The sequence below is a fragment of the Hemicordylus capensis genome, chromosome 2, assembly GCF_027244095.1.
Source record: "Hemicordylus capensis ecotype Gifberg chromosome 2, rHemCap1.1.pri, whole genome shotgun sequence".
NCBI classification, from domain to species: Eukaryota; Metazoa; Chordata; class Lepidosauria; order Squamata; family Cordylidae; genus Hemicordylus; species Hemicordylus capensis.
Window position 1 is genome coordinate 225,040,652 of NC_069658.1, and position 14,061 is coordinate 225,054,712.

Below are 14,061 nucleotides of genomic sequence, written 5' to 3' on the forward strand. Positions count from 1 at the left end.
TACGGCCCCACCCACTGGTTGCTGGAGCAGGCTGTGGCCCCTCCCCCTCCATGGAGGCTTCCCTTTCTCTCCTCTCAATCTTGCTCCCCTCATCATCATCGGTCTGCAGGGGCCCCTCTGGCCCCAGCTCTCCTGCGGTTCCCTGGCCAGCTGCTGCTGCTGCTCTCTGCAGCCACCAGATGGCCCTCCCGTGCCTCTCCAGACCCTTCACCCTGTCTCTGGTACTGTCAGGACTGTGCTTGGAAGGAAGCAAGCAGCCCTTCCTCCCCATCAGTCCCTGGAGGCCACCCCCACCCCCAGCAGAAGTGCCCCCCAACTCCACAATTCTTGTACTTGTCTAATGGCCAAGTTTTAACAAACACCACTCAACAACCAGGCTCTCTCTGAAGCAGTTTTATGTCCTATAAAGAGCTGCTTGGAGGACGTTTCAGCTCATTACATACATGAGAAAAGTCTGCCCAGACAGTCAGACTGCTGGCTGGTGTGTGGGGTGCTCACACAGTCCATGGCCGCAGAGGGACAATTTCCATAATCCCTAAATACTGACCACTGTGGCTGGGGATTATGGGAACTGTAGTCCAAAACAGCTGGAAGGCCAAGGTTGTGCAGCCTTCATCCAGAAGAAGAACCCACCAAGACGCCACGTCCAGCAGTTCTCCAGTGGCACAAGGAGGGCTGGGTGGGTGGGTGGCAGGAAGGCTTAAGACACCTGCCTCTCAAGCAGGCCAGGCACTGCCCTTGTGCAACTTGCAATAGCCGTGGGAAGCTGACACCAGTGCCCGAGTCATGCCAGGGCATTGCTGGGCAAAGGGGTGGAAAGAAAGGCCACCAAGGGCTGTCTTCTCTGCTGCAAGCACTCCATCTTCTTCACACAGCACATAAACAGAGAGAGAGCCTCCCTCAAGACTTGGTGACAGCCATGCCCTCAAATTGCCTTAAAAGAGGGTTGGACAACTGCAAGGCAGGCGGCCTGTCAAGGGCTATGTGGAGCTTCCACGTCCAGACACCGTATAGCTCTCCACAGCTGGGGCAAGCTGCTGCCTTCCAGCCCTGTTGCTGGCCACTGTGGGAAGCAGCAGGTTGCTGGATGGCATGGCTCCGCTTTGGTCTGACCCAGGAGGGGTCCCCTGCTAACTGAACAAGAGGCATCTTTGGAAGTAGAGCTTCTCTTCTATTGAGCAGGGGGAAAGCAACGGGCCCTATCCATTCCCCAGCACAGCATTCGTCCAGTGGCTGTTGCTGGCATCCCTCTTGCATTTTGATTGAGAGCCCTTTGGGGACAGGGAACCCTCTTCTATTTATTTATTTCCTTTCCTACGTAAAGCACTTCCAAACATTTGGTTCAAGTGGAATATAAATATCCATAGTGGCTGGAGTCCACTCCTGCCCAGGCGCGTCCTATGCAGCGATTCAGACCAGGACCTGGAGTGGCAGAGGTTCTCTGGAAGCAGCCCTTCACTCAGGGGACAGCAGCAGCACCCCCCTGAAAGGGGGGAGGATGAAAAGGGGCAAGGAAAGCAGGGCGATGGGAGACCCAGCCACAGTTCCCTCGGTTGCCGCGGATGCCTGCACCATCCGTAGCCTTCACTGGCCAGTGAGTTTTCTGGAGAGCGCGGAGGAAGACGCCATCGAGCTCCTGGCTTCCAGGGACTGCTGCCGACCTCCCACTCCCAGAACCCTCTTCTGCTCAGCCCTGAGTTCTCCTTTCACCTGGGGCGACTCTGCTGCACAGCCCTTCACCACTCGGCCTCTGGGTGACGGCTCAAGCACTCCTCCTCCAAGCGACAGAAGCCCCAGAAGGGCTGAGGAAACGGGGGCTCCTCGCAGCCCAAGGCAGCCACACTGGGGCCTCCCCCCACGTGCAACCCCTGTAAGGGTCGAGGAGAAGACAGAGGCAGAGCCAAGCTTCCCCACTCGAGCCTCTCGGCTGCCCTGCTTTCACCACAGTCCTGGCCCGAAGGCCCGTGCTCTTGCTCTCCCCCCAACTCTGCCCGCCGCCCCTGTCCTACTTGTAGGTCCAGCAAGCCGTGGCCCAGCCCTGTCCCTTGCAGAGTTCCTTGTGCTTGAGGAAGCAGCTCTGCACACGGAACTTGCGGCCACAGTCCTCGCAGGCATAGAGGTTGCCGTCGTGTGTCTTCATGTGCTCGGTGAGGTGGTGCTTCAGCTTGAACTTCTTGTTGCAAACAGAGCAGCCAAAAGGGCGCAGGCTGAAGGTCAGCATGATGTGCCGGTCCCGCTTGGGCTTCACGGCAAAGCGCTTCCCACACAGGCAGCCAAACTTCTTGCCGTCAGGCGCCGACATGAGCTTGACGGGGGCATGCACCACCTGCCCATGGATGGCGTGGGCAATGATCTCGTTGCCGTGCAGGTCAACTGGCTTCCAGGAGCTCTCGGGGAACGCCACAGAGTCCGAAGAGAGCGGCTGGGTTTTCACGGTGAAGCTGCTGGGTGGCCCTGTGGACGAAGAGGCCCCACTGGGCAGGATGTAGCTGACCTCCCCGGTCTCCTGGATCTCGGCCTGGCAGAGCCCCGGCATCTCGGCCATGCTGAGCGGCCTCCCCAAGGACTTGAGGAAGCCGGACTCTGACAAGGACGAGGAGGAGCCTGAGCCACTGCCCAGCACGGAGGGGGCCGCCTCCTCCGAGTCAAAGCGCTCCTGCTTAATGTAGAAGATCTTGGGGGCCTCGTGGGGGGAAACAAAACTGGACCCCTGCTCTCCAGAGCCCCTAGAGCAGCCATCACGGCCCTCCTCCTCAGTTTCATCCAAGACAACCTTCACAGGCCTGTCTGTGGAGCCACTGCAGATCTGGGCCTGCTGTTCTTCCTCCTCCTCTTCCTCCTCCTCCTCATCATCATGGGAGACCCGGATTTTCACCACCTCATCGTCGGGGCAGCTGTGCTGTGGGCGGCGGCTGGGCCCTTCAGCCCCACTGGCTGCCTCCCCGTCGTCCCTCACACCAAAGTAGTTGCTACTGCTGGGTGACTGACTCTCGCTGGCCCGGCTGGACCATGGCCGGCAGGGGCCACCCTCCAGCTCCTTGAGGATGCCTGAGCACTGGTCCACCACCTGCCACATCTGCAGACCACTGGCCACCAGAAGGTGGCTGGGCAGAGCCTCCAGCAGCAGCTTCAGCCGCCCTGAGTAGATAAGCTGCAGGAGGTTCTCAAAGGCATCCGGCTCAATGACGCTGGGCAGCACGATGCAATTGGTGTCGTTGAGGAGCAGCTTGTCATGGAAGTAGGGCGAGGAGGCGGCCAGGACACTCTTGTGGGCCTGGAAGACGCGGCCCTGGACGTGGATCGAGATATCGCAAAACTTCCCTTCCAGGCGGTGCTTGTTGAGTGAATCCAGCAGGACAGTGGCATAGTGCGGGAACTGGATCTGCACACTGCGTGTCTCAGGCTCCATGGCCAGCCTTGGTCACTCAGTCCAATGGGAACCAAGTGGAGCTGTGTAAGGAGAGAGAGAGAATATGAGCCATGCCTGCTCCCTTGGAGGCGGCCACACTCCAGGCACAAGAGCGAAAGCGGGGGGCGGGGGAGTCGGTGCTCACCTCCCCAAAGACTTGAGCTCCACAGGAACCGGCTGCGGCCCATTAGCAAGTAAAACACACCAGCCCAGAAGCACTCCCTGCCTCCAGTGACGCTCCAGGGGCAAGGAAGAAGAGGGCAGTAGGAGATCCACTGAGGGCTTGAGGGAGACCAGTGGCCGAACTGCCTCCTGGTCCAGCCCCTGGGGACAGCTCACACGTGTGGGCAAGAAACACGGAACCCAGGCAGTGGCGGGCCGTTCTAAGGAGCTCCTGCCAAGGACACTGTTCCTCCATCTCCGGCCTCACCACCCCCTCCACTTGGGCTCCCAAGGAAGGACGAGGGGGCAGCCAAGGTCGTGCTGGCCTGCCACTGCCTGCCTGCGATGCCTTCCAGGGCGCCCCGACCTTTCCACCGCGGGGCCGAAAGGCCGCAAAAGGCCTGCCCTCTGCACATGCTCAGGAGCGCTCGCGCCGCCAGTCTTGAACCGATGACATGGTTCAAGGGGCGGGGCGAGAAACCCGGCGGTGCTCTCCTCGCTCTCACCTGGCCGCCGCAGCCCTCCCGGCCCTGCCTCCCTGCCGAGCTCAGCGCCGGGTGTGGGTCCAGCCACCAACCGACGACACGCCCCGCTCCTCCCGATCGCCTCACCCAATCAGACAGCTAGGGAGGCGCCCGTTTGGATTGGCGCCCTCCACAGTTCTCCTTCTACTGTCGCCAATAAGCAGCCAGTTCCTCGCAAAATCTGACCAGTGAGAGCCGGAGGGTCCGGGAACTCCGCCCCTTGAGACTTTAGGCCAACCAGAGGCGTCGCAGCCATGGGGGTTCTGCCCCCTACGTCTCCGCCACTCCCGGCCGACCAGGAGCGAACCCGGCTAAAAGGCGGAGTTGGCCAAGCGGGACCCGGATGCAATCTTGCCTTCTGATTGGCGTTGCGACGAAGTGAAGGTGGAGCAGGACTGAGGTGCCTCCTAATAGTAGCCCCCCCCCCACCCCAGCTCAAGAGGGTCAGGTGGTTCTTGCCTGTGCAGAGGGGAGGGGGGGTTTGGCCCCTTCCAGGGGGCTCGTGCGGTGGCTCTCGCTCGTCCTGTGTGGCTGGTCGGAGACGGAGACTCGGAGTCCGGCTGGGGAAGAGCAGCGTCGGCTCCTCCTGCCCCGGGAAAGCGGCTCTAAGGGTTGGCCTGGCTCCGCTCTGGTCCTCCCGGGGCCCGAAGCAGCCAGAGGGAGCTGGTGGTCCCCCTCCCTCCCCGCCCATGGAGAGCAGGAGGAGAAGCCGCCGCGGAGCGAGGAGAAACCAGGCGGAGGTTGCTGCGGCTGCTGGAGCGAGGCCCTGGAGAGGCTCCCCGGGGCTGGGCCAGGCGGCGGCCCCCGATCCTGAGCGCGCGCCTGCCTGTGAATCGTGGAGTGTTTCTCAATCCCGTGCCTTGCTCGGCAGTGGAAGGCTTCGGCTCTGTCTTTGCCTGACCTGCTTGTGCTGCTTGGCTTATACAGTGTGTGTGTGTGTGTGTGTATACACACACACACACCCCATTGGGAGGTGCCTTTTTAGCTGGTTTATTTGCTTGGAAGCCATGGGCCCTCCAAGGCAAAAAGATCCGAGGACCCCTCGGCATCCCCCATCACTACCTGTCCAGTTTATCTAGTTACAGCCCGGCAGAGCCCACAGGGAGGCCCTGTTCCTGCATGTATTGCTGGAAACTGCTGCTTTGGGGGCAAACGGTGCGGGTGGGGTCGTTTTGTGAGTAAATAGCACAGTCTATGTACCCACACACACACACACACCCCATTCAGCTTCTTCTTCTGACATCCTGTGTTAGGCTCATCTCTTAATCAGGTGTACAAAAAGTGTAATTTGGACCACAAGGTAGATAATAGCAAGCTAGATGGTCTCGGATGCTTCAGAAGTTTAATAGTCTTGGGCCCCGGGGAGCAAGGGAGCTGCTGCTGTTCTCTGGGGTGAGACTGCTGCTGCAGGACCGACAGCACCTGGTTGGGTTCCAAGTACAGTTGTCTTATGCTGCGCAGTTGCAAATAAACAATTACTCAAACACCACAAGCCTACAAATCTCTTCTCTTTGGCCCTGAAACTTCCTGCTACTTGGGCAAGTGAGGAAGTTCAAACAACATTGCTACTCATTGTAACTTACAAATGGTAGAGTGTGTAACCCATAGTTCTGAGCCTACTATGGTCTCACCCCACCATGGTTTCTGTGAACCAATGCAAACACTGTCTCTTGGTCTGGAGGCCAGAGTGCTGCTACATCCCTGAGAGCATCTCAAAACAAGGCACCTGCACTAAACCATTGAAACCAATCCAAAGGGGCTGTATAAGGCAACCTGGGTCTCTGGGGGGAAACCACCAAAGGAAATTTTAAAAGAGCTGTAAAACCCAAAGATGATGGGCTGTTTTGCAAATAAAGCCTCTTCTGGATCTTGCCTTTTAGGTTGTGCTTTGGAGCATCTTATCCAAGAAAGGACAGAGTGGGCTAAGGCATATTTGCCAGTCTGGTGGCTTGGTGGAAAGGCAAAACTATGGATGTGTGTTCAGAACAGTAAGCAACCCTGGCTATCCAGCTGTTGTTGAATTAGATCTCCCATCATCCCCAGCACAATAAGTTCTGGCTGGGGGTGATGAGAGTTGTAGTTCAGCAGTAGCTGGAGAGCCAAGGTTACCACCTACTCCTGGTTTAGAAGAACACTACAAAGCAGCCCCACTCTGGTGTTTTCTACATAGGATGTGGTAGTGAATGTCACTCTGGACTAAGGCACAGCTGGGTCAAATCTACTGGAAGTGGGAAGACCCACCTCCCTTACCAGGTGGTAGCAGTGTGGTTCAGCCAAGAGCAGGGAGTGATGGTGCGTGGCAACTTCTAGGGTGAGTGGCACAATGGCAACTGCTCCTTCCAACAGTGTGAGGAGATGAAGGCCTCACTCACATGACCAAAAGCTGGGTCGGGAGCGCATTCAGCCAGGACTCCAGACCTGTGAGTGCATGCTTCTGAGAACTGGATGTGTGTTGTCAGAAAGTGAGGTAGGGCAGGCAAGTGATTGTGCCATGAGCTGGGTTGGACAACAATGGCCAACCAACTTCACTTACCCAACATTGTAGTGAGGGTGGAAGAAAAGCACATTCTGCACTGTCCTACCCAAATGGTGGCTAGTAAACATTCGCTTTCCTGCCCTACCTCCATGTTTGCCAACACATTTCTCAGGAGAGTGCAGGCATCTGGGATCCTGACTTAACACTCCTCCTACACAGCTTTTGATCATATGAAGAGGCCTCAAAGTGCCCTCGTGTTGGCCAAGGTGACCCTCCTGAGCACTGGCAAAGGCTGCAGACAATGGAAGCACTGATCCAACTGTGGCTGCAGTGGCTAGGCTGCCTCCCTCTCATGTGGATGGGTCTCTCTTGACTTCAGCCACATTCTCCTTAGAAGGCCCTGCCAGTCCTATCCCCCCCAAATAGCAGGGAGTTTGGGGCGTTGTCCTAGCAGTGCTGTGGGTCAACATTGCAAAGTACACATCTTGACCAAGGTGACCATCTTAGGCACAAGATATAGTACACAGAAGCTGCCTCCTACTGAGTCAGCCCATTGGTCCACCCAGGCCAGTATTGTCTACAGCAGGGATTCTCAACGTTGGGTCCCCAGATGTTCTTGGACTTCAAACTCCCATAATCCCCAGCGGCCTTTGGTTGGGGATTATGGGAGCTGAAGTCCAAGAACATCTGGGGACCCAATGCTGAGAGCCCCTGCTCTACACAGACTTGGCAGGAGCCCCTCCCAGCCCTACCTGGAGATGCTGCCAGGGACTGGACTTCCGGCATGCAGGCTACAGCAACAGCCCCATCCCTGATGGCCACCCAGCTTTAAAAGGGGATTGGATAAGCTGTCTCCTTGTGCTGGTGGCAGAGGAATGTGACAGATCCCCTCCCTCTTCCTCCCATTCCAGAACCTGGCTGTGGTTCACATCCTCTTAACCTCACCTGTACGTGGGCAGCATGTGCAAGTGAAGTGCCCCTCAGAGGCTGCACGCAGATCAGACACACACAGACCCCAGGGTAGGCAGGGTGGGGGAGTCATGCCTGCTTGGTCATCTCCGACTGCCGGGAAATTTACAGCCAACCAAAGGAAGTACTTTTTCACACAGCACATAATTAATCTATGGGATTGTGCACCACAGGATGTAGAGATGGTCACGCGCTTGGATAGCTTTAAAAAAGGGCTTAGACAAATTCATGGAGGACATGTCTATCAATGGCTACGCCTCCAAATGCCAGTAGCAGGGCGACAGCAGCAGGAGCTGGGGCATGCCTTCGTCTCCTGCTTGTGGGCTTCTCAGAGGCATCTGATGGGCGACTGTGGGGAAAACAGGAGGCTGGGCTAGATGAGCCTTGGGCCCGATCCAGCAGCTGGGCTCTTCTTATGCTAGTGGCCCTCTGTGGTAATGATGCTGTCAGAGTAATGATGTTTTCCCTGAGCCAAGATCGAGGTGCTTCCCGTGACCCACATCACCGACACAATCCTTTGGCATTTGCTCAGCACCTCCCCAGAGAAACTCCCTCTTCCCCGTGTCTCATTTGGCTGACAGGGCATAAAAGACCAATTGCTTTTTATTAAACATTTTCTTCTGTTTTCACCACACTCCAGAAAAAAAATGAGAAAAAAAATAAATTTGACATAAAATAAACTGGAGAGCTTGAAAGAGAGAGAGAAAGAGAGAGAGAGAGAGAGAGAAATGCCTGGGGGGCCCGAAGTGACGTCAGGGCCCAACTTCCCCCCCATGACCTGAACTCCCTTCAGCAGAAGGTAGGAAATATGTACAGAGGATTGAGGTCAAGAGAGCTCTTCTTATGTACAGTACAAATCCCGCGGTACTTACACCTGGGGCAGTCCATGGGGAGCAGGCAGCTGGGGTGGCAGGAGCAGGTGGGGCGAGAGGATTTCACATATGTACAAACTTTTATATTATAATAATTATAATAATAATAATAATTCTTCATTGTAATACGTATAAATATCTACGGTGTCCGCCTGAGCCACCGTCGTCGTCTGGGGGCGGGGGGGGCAAGAAAGAAGGAGAGTGAGAGAGAAAAGAGGGGGGAGAGAGAGAGAAAAGGAAGGGGGGGAGAGAGGGAGAGAAGGAGAGAGAGAGAGGGAGAGAGAAGGCGAGAGAGAGAAAGGGAGGGAGAAGATGCACCAGAGTAGCAAGAAAGAACGACCACCACCCACGAGAACCACGTGCCGAACACTTTCACCCAGCAGCAGCAGCAGCAGCTCAGGAACCAAAGCACGACAGACGGACGGACGGCGAGCAAGTGAGTGAGCACCACACGAGAGGGGGAATCAGCCCCCTTTCCCTTCGCTTCTCTCCGGCAGGTGTGTGGGGCGAGACCCCCCCGCTGCCCTGAGCGCCCTGTGGCTGGGCAGTTCAAAAAAAATGGCTTCTTTTGAGATAGATTGACGAGAGCCCTCCCCGTATTGTTTCTCCCTGGAAACTTAGGCTGAGGCTGGGGGCAGCTTGAGAACAGGAAGGAAACGAAAGAACAAAAGAGTTTAACATCCCCCCCACTCTGCGCCCCCCACTGAGGAAAACAGAACTATGTATATCGAGAATTAAGAATCCAGAATCATATCCAGAAATAATCCAGAATCATATCCCGCTTCCCCCTTGGAATGGGGAGGGGGGAGGGAGGAGCACTGTACAGAGTAGGCAAAGCCCTTTGTCAGAGGATGGAGAGTGCAGAATGGCAGGTGGGGTGGGAAGCGGGTAGGGAGTGCAAGCAAACTTCACCCCCTTCAGAAAGGGGGGGGGGCACAGCCTTGCCTGGCCAGGATTGGGCAGAGCAGGGGGTCAGGCCTCCACCAGGTCATGGGACGCCTCAGCCCCCCCTTTTCCAGCTCCCTCCTCCCCATGCCAAAGAAAAGGATGAGCTGTGGGGAGGGGGAGTCCAAAGACTGAGGGGGCAAGGCCAGGAAGGCCCCGGCAGGAGGGGGAGGCCGCCCGCCATAACCCCTCACAGCAGCTGGCTGAGGCTAGCGCATCACAAGGGAATCGGGACCAGCCTGCCCCTGGAGGCAAAGCTTTCTTTCCCAGCAGCAAGAGGGCCAGGGGGTGGAAGGGAAGGAAGGGATGACCCCCCGCCCCCCCCCCACTTCTGCTGCCTTAAGAAACGGAATTGCTGCCATGGGGGGTAAGGGAGGGCGGGAGAGGAAGCAGGGGATGCCACTCCTGAGAAATACCTGGGTGGGGGGGGGAGGGAAGGTGGGGAGGAGAGCCCCCCCAATTCTGCTTGGGAGAGCGGGGAAGTGTCTCCATGGCGGGCAGGGAGGAGAGAGGGTTAAGATTGTCGTCTGTGTCCTGCTATAAAACACCCTGAAAACGCATCTGGACCCTTCCCCGGCCCCTGCGCATGGATCCGGACCGGCCCCCCACCCCACCACACCCCACCGCTGCCGCACACTGGCTGGCTGGGGGTGGAGGGGGTGGGGTGAGGCGGGGGGCGGTCGCTAGTGCTCAGACGCGGTGTTGCGAAACTCTCCATTTTCCGTGATCTGGAGTCGCGGGGGCGGAGGCGGTTGCCCGGGTAGGATCCCGTTCCAGGGCTGAGCCACAGCGACGCTCAGACGCGGGTTTGCTGCACCCACGGCGGAAAGCTGCCTCTCCTGCAACAGAGCCAGAGGGGGAGAGAGAGCGACGCTTATTTATTAACGTTAGGGGGCACGGCCACTCACAAGGCTGCACCCTGCCTGCCCCCCCCCGGCACGCACACTTTGCTCCCCCACCCCCGGGACTGCCCTGTCCTGCTCCAGAGAAGCACTCTGCCCCTGGGCTTGCTCTGCAGGGCTTTCCAAGGGGGTCCATCCACTCTGGGGCTGAGGCCATGGGCCACAAGGGTGGGCAGGTGCTCCCCCCCACCCCAGATCCATGGCGACATTCACGTGGAGCAGTTTGCACATGTTATGTATATATTGGTTTGCTATTTGTTTGTTTGTTTGTTTATGACGGGGTGGCCGGAGGACAAATGTCCCCTGGCCACGGATGCCTGCTGGTCGCCTGCCCCCGCTTGTCTGTCTCCATTTGGCCGGCCGTAATGTGGTCTAATGATGTCATGGTGCTGGCTCGTACCAGCTTGGTGACATCATTAAACTGCGATGCAGCTCAGCCCGGCAAAGGCAAGCAGCACATGTTCCCGGACAGAGTGTGAGTGGCAAGTGAGTGGCAGCAGTGATGGGGGTGGGGGTGGGGGTGGGGCGGCCCAAATCTCATCCCCTGGGTCACCCTCATTGTCACTGTGCCACTGGGCACTCTACTTCTGTTGTGTTTCTTCCACTTCCCTGACAAAGGGGGATTCTTGGGAGCAGCATTTCTGAGGCCATTTGCCCAAGTGCTGCTTCAAGGCAAGCCAGCAACTTGCTTGCCCGTGGCCCTCCTGATGGGTTTTCGGCTCCAGGCACTAGAAGCCTGGGGTGGCTTCTTTATGGGCTCTTGTCTTGGCATTCAGAGCTCTCCAATGTGGGTCCATCTAATCTGGCATCCTCTTCTCCCCAGTGGCCAATCAGCAAGAAGCAGCTCAGAAGCAGGGCAGAAGAGGAAGAGCCCTCCCAGCTCCTTGCCCCCAGGGCGTTTTTCACACAGGGCTTTTAGCTCGCATTTCCTCCGAAATGGAGGGTGTGTGTTCCCATATCAGCCAGATTTACCCTGTGAGCTATTGGGGAGCACTTCACACACGATTCGGGTTTTTTATTGCACATTAAGCGTGTAGCCCAATTCATACCCAGGGTTAAAAAAAACCCACATTTTGTGTCAGGTTTTTTCATTTTTGGCAACTGCAAGTAAAGCCTTGCAGTAAACTCACGGTAAAGCCTGTTGTGTGAAAAACACCCAGAAGCTGGCATAATGCAGCCTCTCCTGCCTCTGAACATGGAGTTCCCAGGGAACCCTCCTGACTCCTAGCCAAGGGCAGTCGTCGTCTCCTCCTCCTCCATGACTTTGTCCCCTCCTCTGCTTTCCAAGCCTCCCCTTTGCGGCCATGAATTCTGCCCATTTGCTCCGCCTGGTGTGAAGGGAGCCTTCCTGATCTCCTTCCTTTTTTCTCTTCTGCATCGACTGCCCACCACTTTTGTTGGGTAACTTCTGAGTTTGAGTTGTCAAAGCGGGGGGGGGGGATGCCTTGGTCTGCTTCACACAATCATTCAAATCTAGGCTGAATGTGAGTGATCATCATCAGCGTGATTGTGTGAACCCATGCCAAGGTGGGAATCTCAGAGGCATCTCCAGCCACAAACCACTTTGTGTGAGTACACACAACCATGCTAACATCAGTAAGCCGCATTAAAGCTAGATTCGAACAACAGTATGGATCTCTGACCACTTTCCCCCTGAGCTCAAAAGCCACAAAGGTGCTGCAGCCTCCTGATCATTTGGACTCCCCTTTCCCAGGGCTCTCCTAGCTTTCCCGTTTCCTTTTCAAGATGGGGCAACCCTTGCTGTGCACGGTATGCCCAAGGCGGCTGCACCATGCAGGGCCAACAAGAGTTGGGGGGGGGGAGCCAGTACAAATTACCGCGGTCTGGAAGGGGGCCCAGCTAGGGTCGCCAAAATGTGGTGTGTGTGTGGGTGATTTTTCACCAGGGCCCGAACCAGCCTTCGGCAGTCCTGGCACCATGCATTGAAGAAGGCTGCAGGCTAGTAGCAGGCTGCGTGCAACAAAATGAGCACTGCACACCCTTGCTTGGGTGGAGGAAGAAGAGCCTTCCTTGCTGTGGATGTAGAAGGGCGGGGTGGTGGGGGAAGGGGATGGCCGGAAGGCGTGTGCTCCACGGCGTGGCGGCGGTGGGGAAGACTGGGAGGAGAGGCCAGCCAGATTCAAGACAAAAGCTGAGAATCTGGGCTTGGCTGGGTTTGGGGGGCTGATGGTTGTGCCGCAGAGCCCCTCTGGAGTGGCCCCGATGCTCCCAACGAGCCAATCCCATCTGGGTACCAAGTCTCCAGGGGCAAGAGCAGCAACTCCCCCAGAGCGGCCGCCCAGGGTCTGCGGCCACCCCTCTACCCCACCCCCACCCCCCACAGGCCCCTGGGGTGGAGGCCAGCCAGGGCTGGCCTGGCCACTGAGTTTCTAGGGGTCAGCAGAATTCCCCAAGCCCCAGATCCCTGCACCAGCCCCACAGGATTGCACAGCTGCCCCTCCCACCACCACCCCTTGCTGGCACTAACCTCTCGGTGCCAGTTGTCCACCACGCGGCTGACCCCCCTTGCCTGGGAGCACACGGGTCCCCCTCCTCTCTCCAGACAGGAGGCACCCTCCTGTGCCCTCTGCCCCCTCCCAATGACATGCGCGCACACGCACACACGCACGCACACACACACACACACGCTCACGTCCTTTCTCTCTTAGGCACACCGACGCGCATGTGCTCTCTGCAGCTGCAGGCAAGGAACCCCCACAAAGGAACACAGGACAGGCGCCCCGGTGGAATGTGGTGCAGACGGACACAAGACAAGGAGGGGGAGACAAGATGTGGGAGGCGGGGCCTGGGACCACGCTTGGGAGTCAGGCGGGGCGGGGGCAGAAATGCCCTGGCCCTACCAGATGAGCCCCCTCCTGGACCTCCCCCGCTTGCCTCCTGTCCCGCTCAGACGGAGATGGCTGCATCTCCGCCAGAGACCCCCAGACTGCCACTCCTAAGTTTAAGGGGAGAGGCAGCAGGTGTCGGGGGGGGTATACTCCAAGCGGGGGCCTCCTGGCTCTCCTACTCACAAGTCCTTAAAGCCAAGGGGAGGGGAACGGACCCCCTCCCTCCCAAAAGGGGACCCCCTCCCTCCCTCCCAACAGGGAATGGGACTCCCCTCCCAGGAAAGGTTCACCCCCTCTGCCCACTGACCGACACACACACACCAGGCTGTGCAGAATGAAGGGGAGGGGGGGGATGGACGGGACGGAGGCAGGGAAGAGGCTGAAGAGCTACTCTTTACAGGGAGGGTGGGGGGAGGGGGAGGGGGCATGTGCGGGACCCACCTGGTCTGCCACCGAAGGGCGAGTGTCCCCCTGATCCCTCCATGTGACAAAAGCAGAGTCATACAGAGTTACCTCATGAACAGCTAGGATGAAACGGAGAAAACACATGGGTCAAGGCCCCAGTGGGGAGCAATGGAGGTGGGGCAGGCCTAGGCTTCCACAGGGAAGACGGAAGGGTGGCGGCTCTCCTCTCCCATCCCATCATCTCCATGACAGGGCTGGGTTGGGACAGGGCTGCACTGCTGCCCTCCTGGGTGCTGGAGGGACCCTATCCCCCGCCCCCGCCCCCCCGCCAGGGGGCCCATTTCCCAGGGGAGGGCCTTTGCCTCTCTGGCCCAGGGGAGGGGCACCCTCTTGCGGCCCCACTGGGGAAGGTGAACTCGGAGCGGCTCTCTCCCCCAATCCTGCATAAAGTCCTTGAAGACACCTGCAGAGTTAATCCTGGAAGCTGGTGGGCCGGGGGGGGGGGGGGGCTAGTCTTGGCTCGTAAGATGCCCTGGCCTCCACCCTTG

The 14,061-nt window shown here is 58.0% G+C and overlaps 2 protein-coding genes across 11 annotated transcripts in view; both read right to left on the reverse strand.

Annotated features, from left to right (window-relative positions):
- Positions 1 to 378: 378 nt before the first annotated feature.
- Positions 379 to 7,133, reverse strand: ZBTB9 (zinc finger and BTB domain containing 9). 2 transcript variants are annotated; one of them, XM_053296931.1, is made up of 2 exons: positions 4,078 to 7,133; positions 379 to 3,450 (listed from the first exon to the last, which is right to left on the reverse strand). In XM_053296931.1, exon 2 carries the CDS (start codon positions 3,407 to 3,409, stop codon positions 2,006 to 2,008), a length of 1,404 nt encoding a protein of 467 aa, XP_053152906.1. In that variant the 5' UTR covers positions 3,410 to 3,450; positions 4,078 to 7,133; the 3' UTR covers positions 379 to 2,005. The 2 variants fall into 2 exon arrangements, with proteins under 2 accessions (XP_053152906.1, XP_053152907.1); XM_053296932.1 differs by lacking the exon at positions 4,078 to 7,133 and adding an exon at positions 3,555 to 4,067.
- Positions 7,134 to 8,125: 992 nt separating this feature from the next.
- Positions 8,126 to 14,061, reverse strand: part of SYNGAP1 (synaptic Ras GTPase activating protein 1) — an 85,511-nt gene continuing 79,575 nt past the window's right edge. For 6 of the 9 annotated variants that reach the window (XM_053296887.1, XM_053296890.1, XM_053296886.1 and 3 more), the window contains 2 exons: positions 13,550 to 13,632; positions 8,126 to 10,196 (listed from right to left, as the gene is read on the reverse strand). In XM_053296887.1, coding sequence (XP_053152862.1) covers positions 10,041 to 10,196; positions 13,550 to 13,632 — 239 coding nt within the window. In that variant the 3' untranslated portion in view covers positions 8,126 to 10,040. The remainder of the gene's footprint in view (positions 10,197 to 13,549; positions 13,633 to 14,061) is intronic. The other 3 variants (XR_008316341.1, XM_053296888.1, XM_053296889.1) reach the window with 3 other exon arrangements.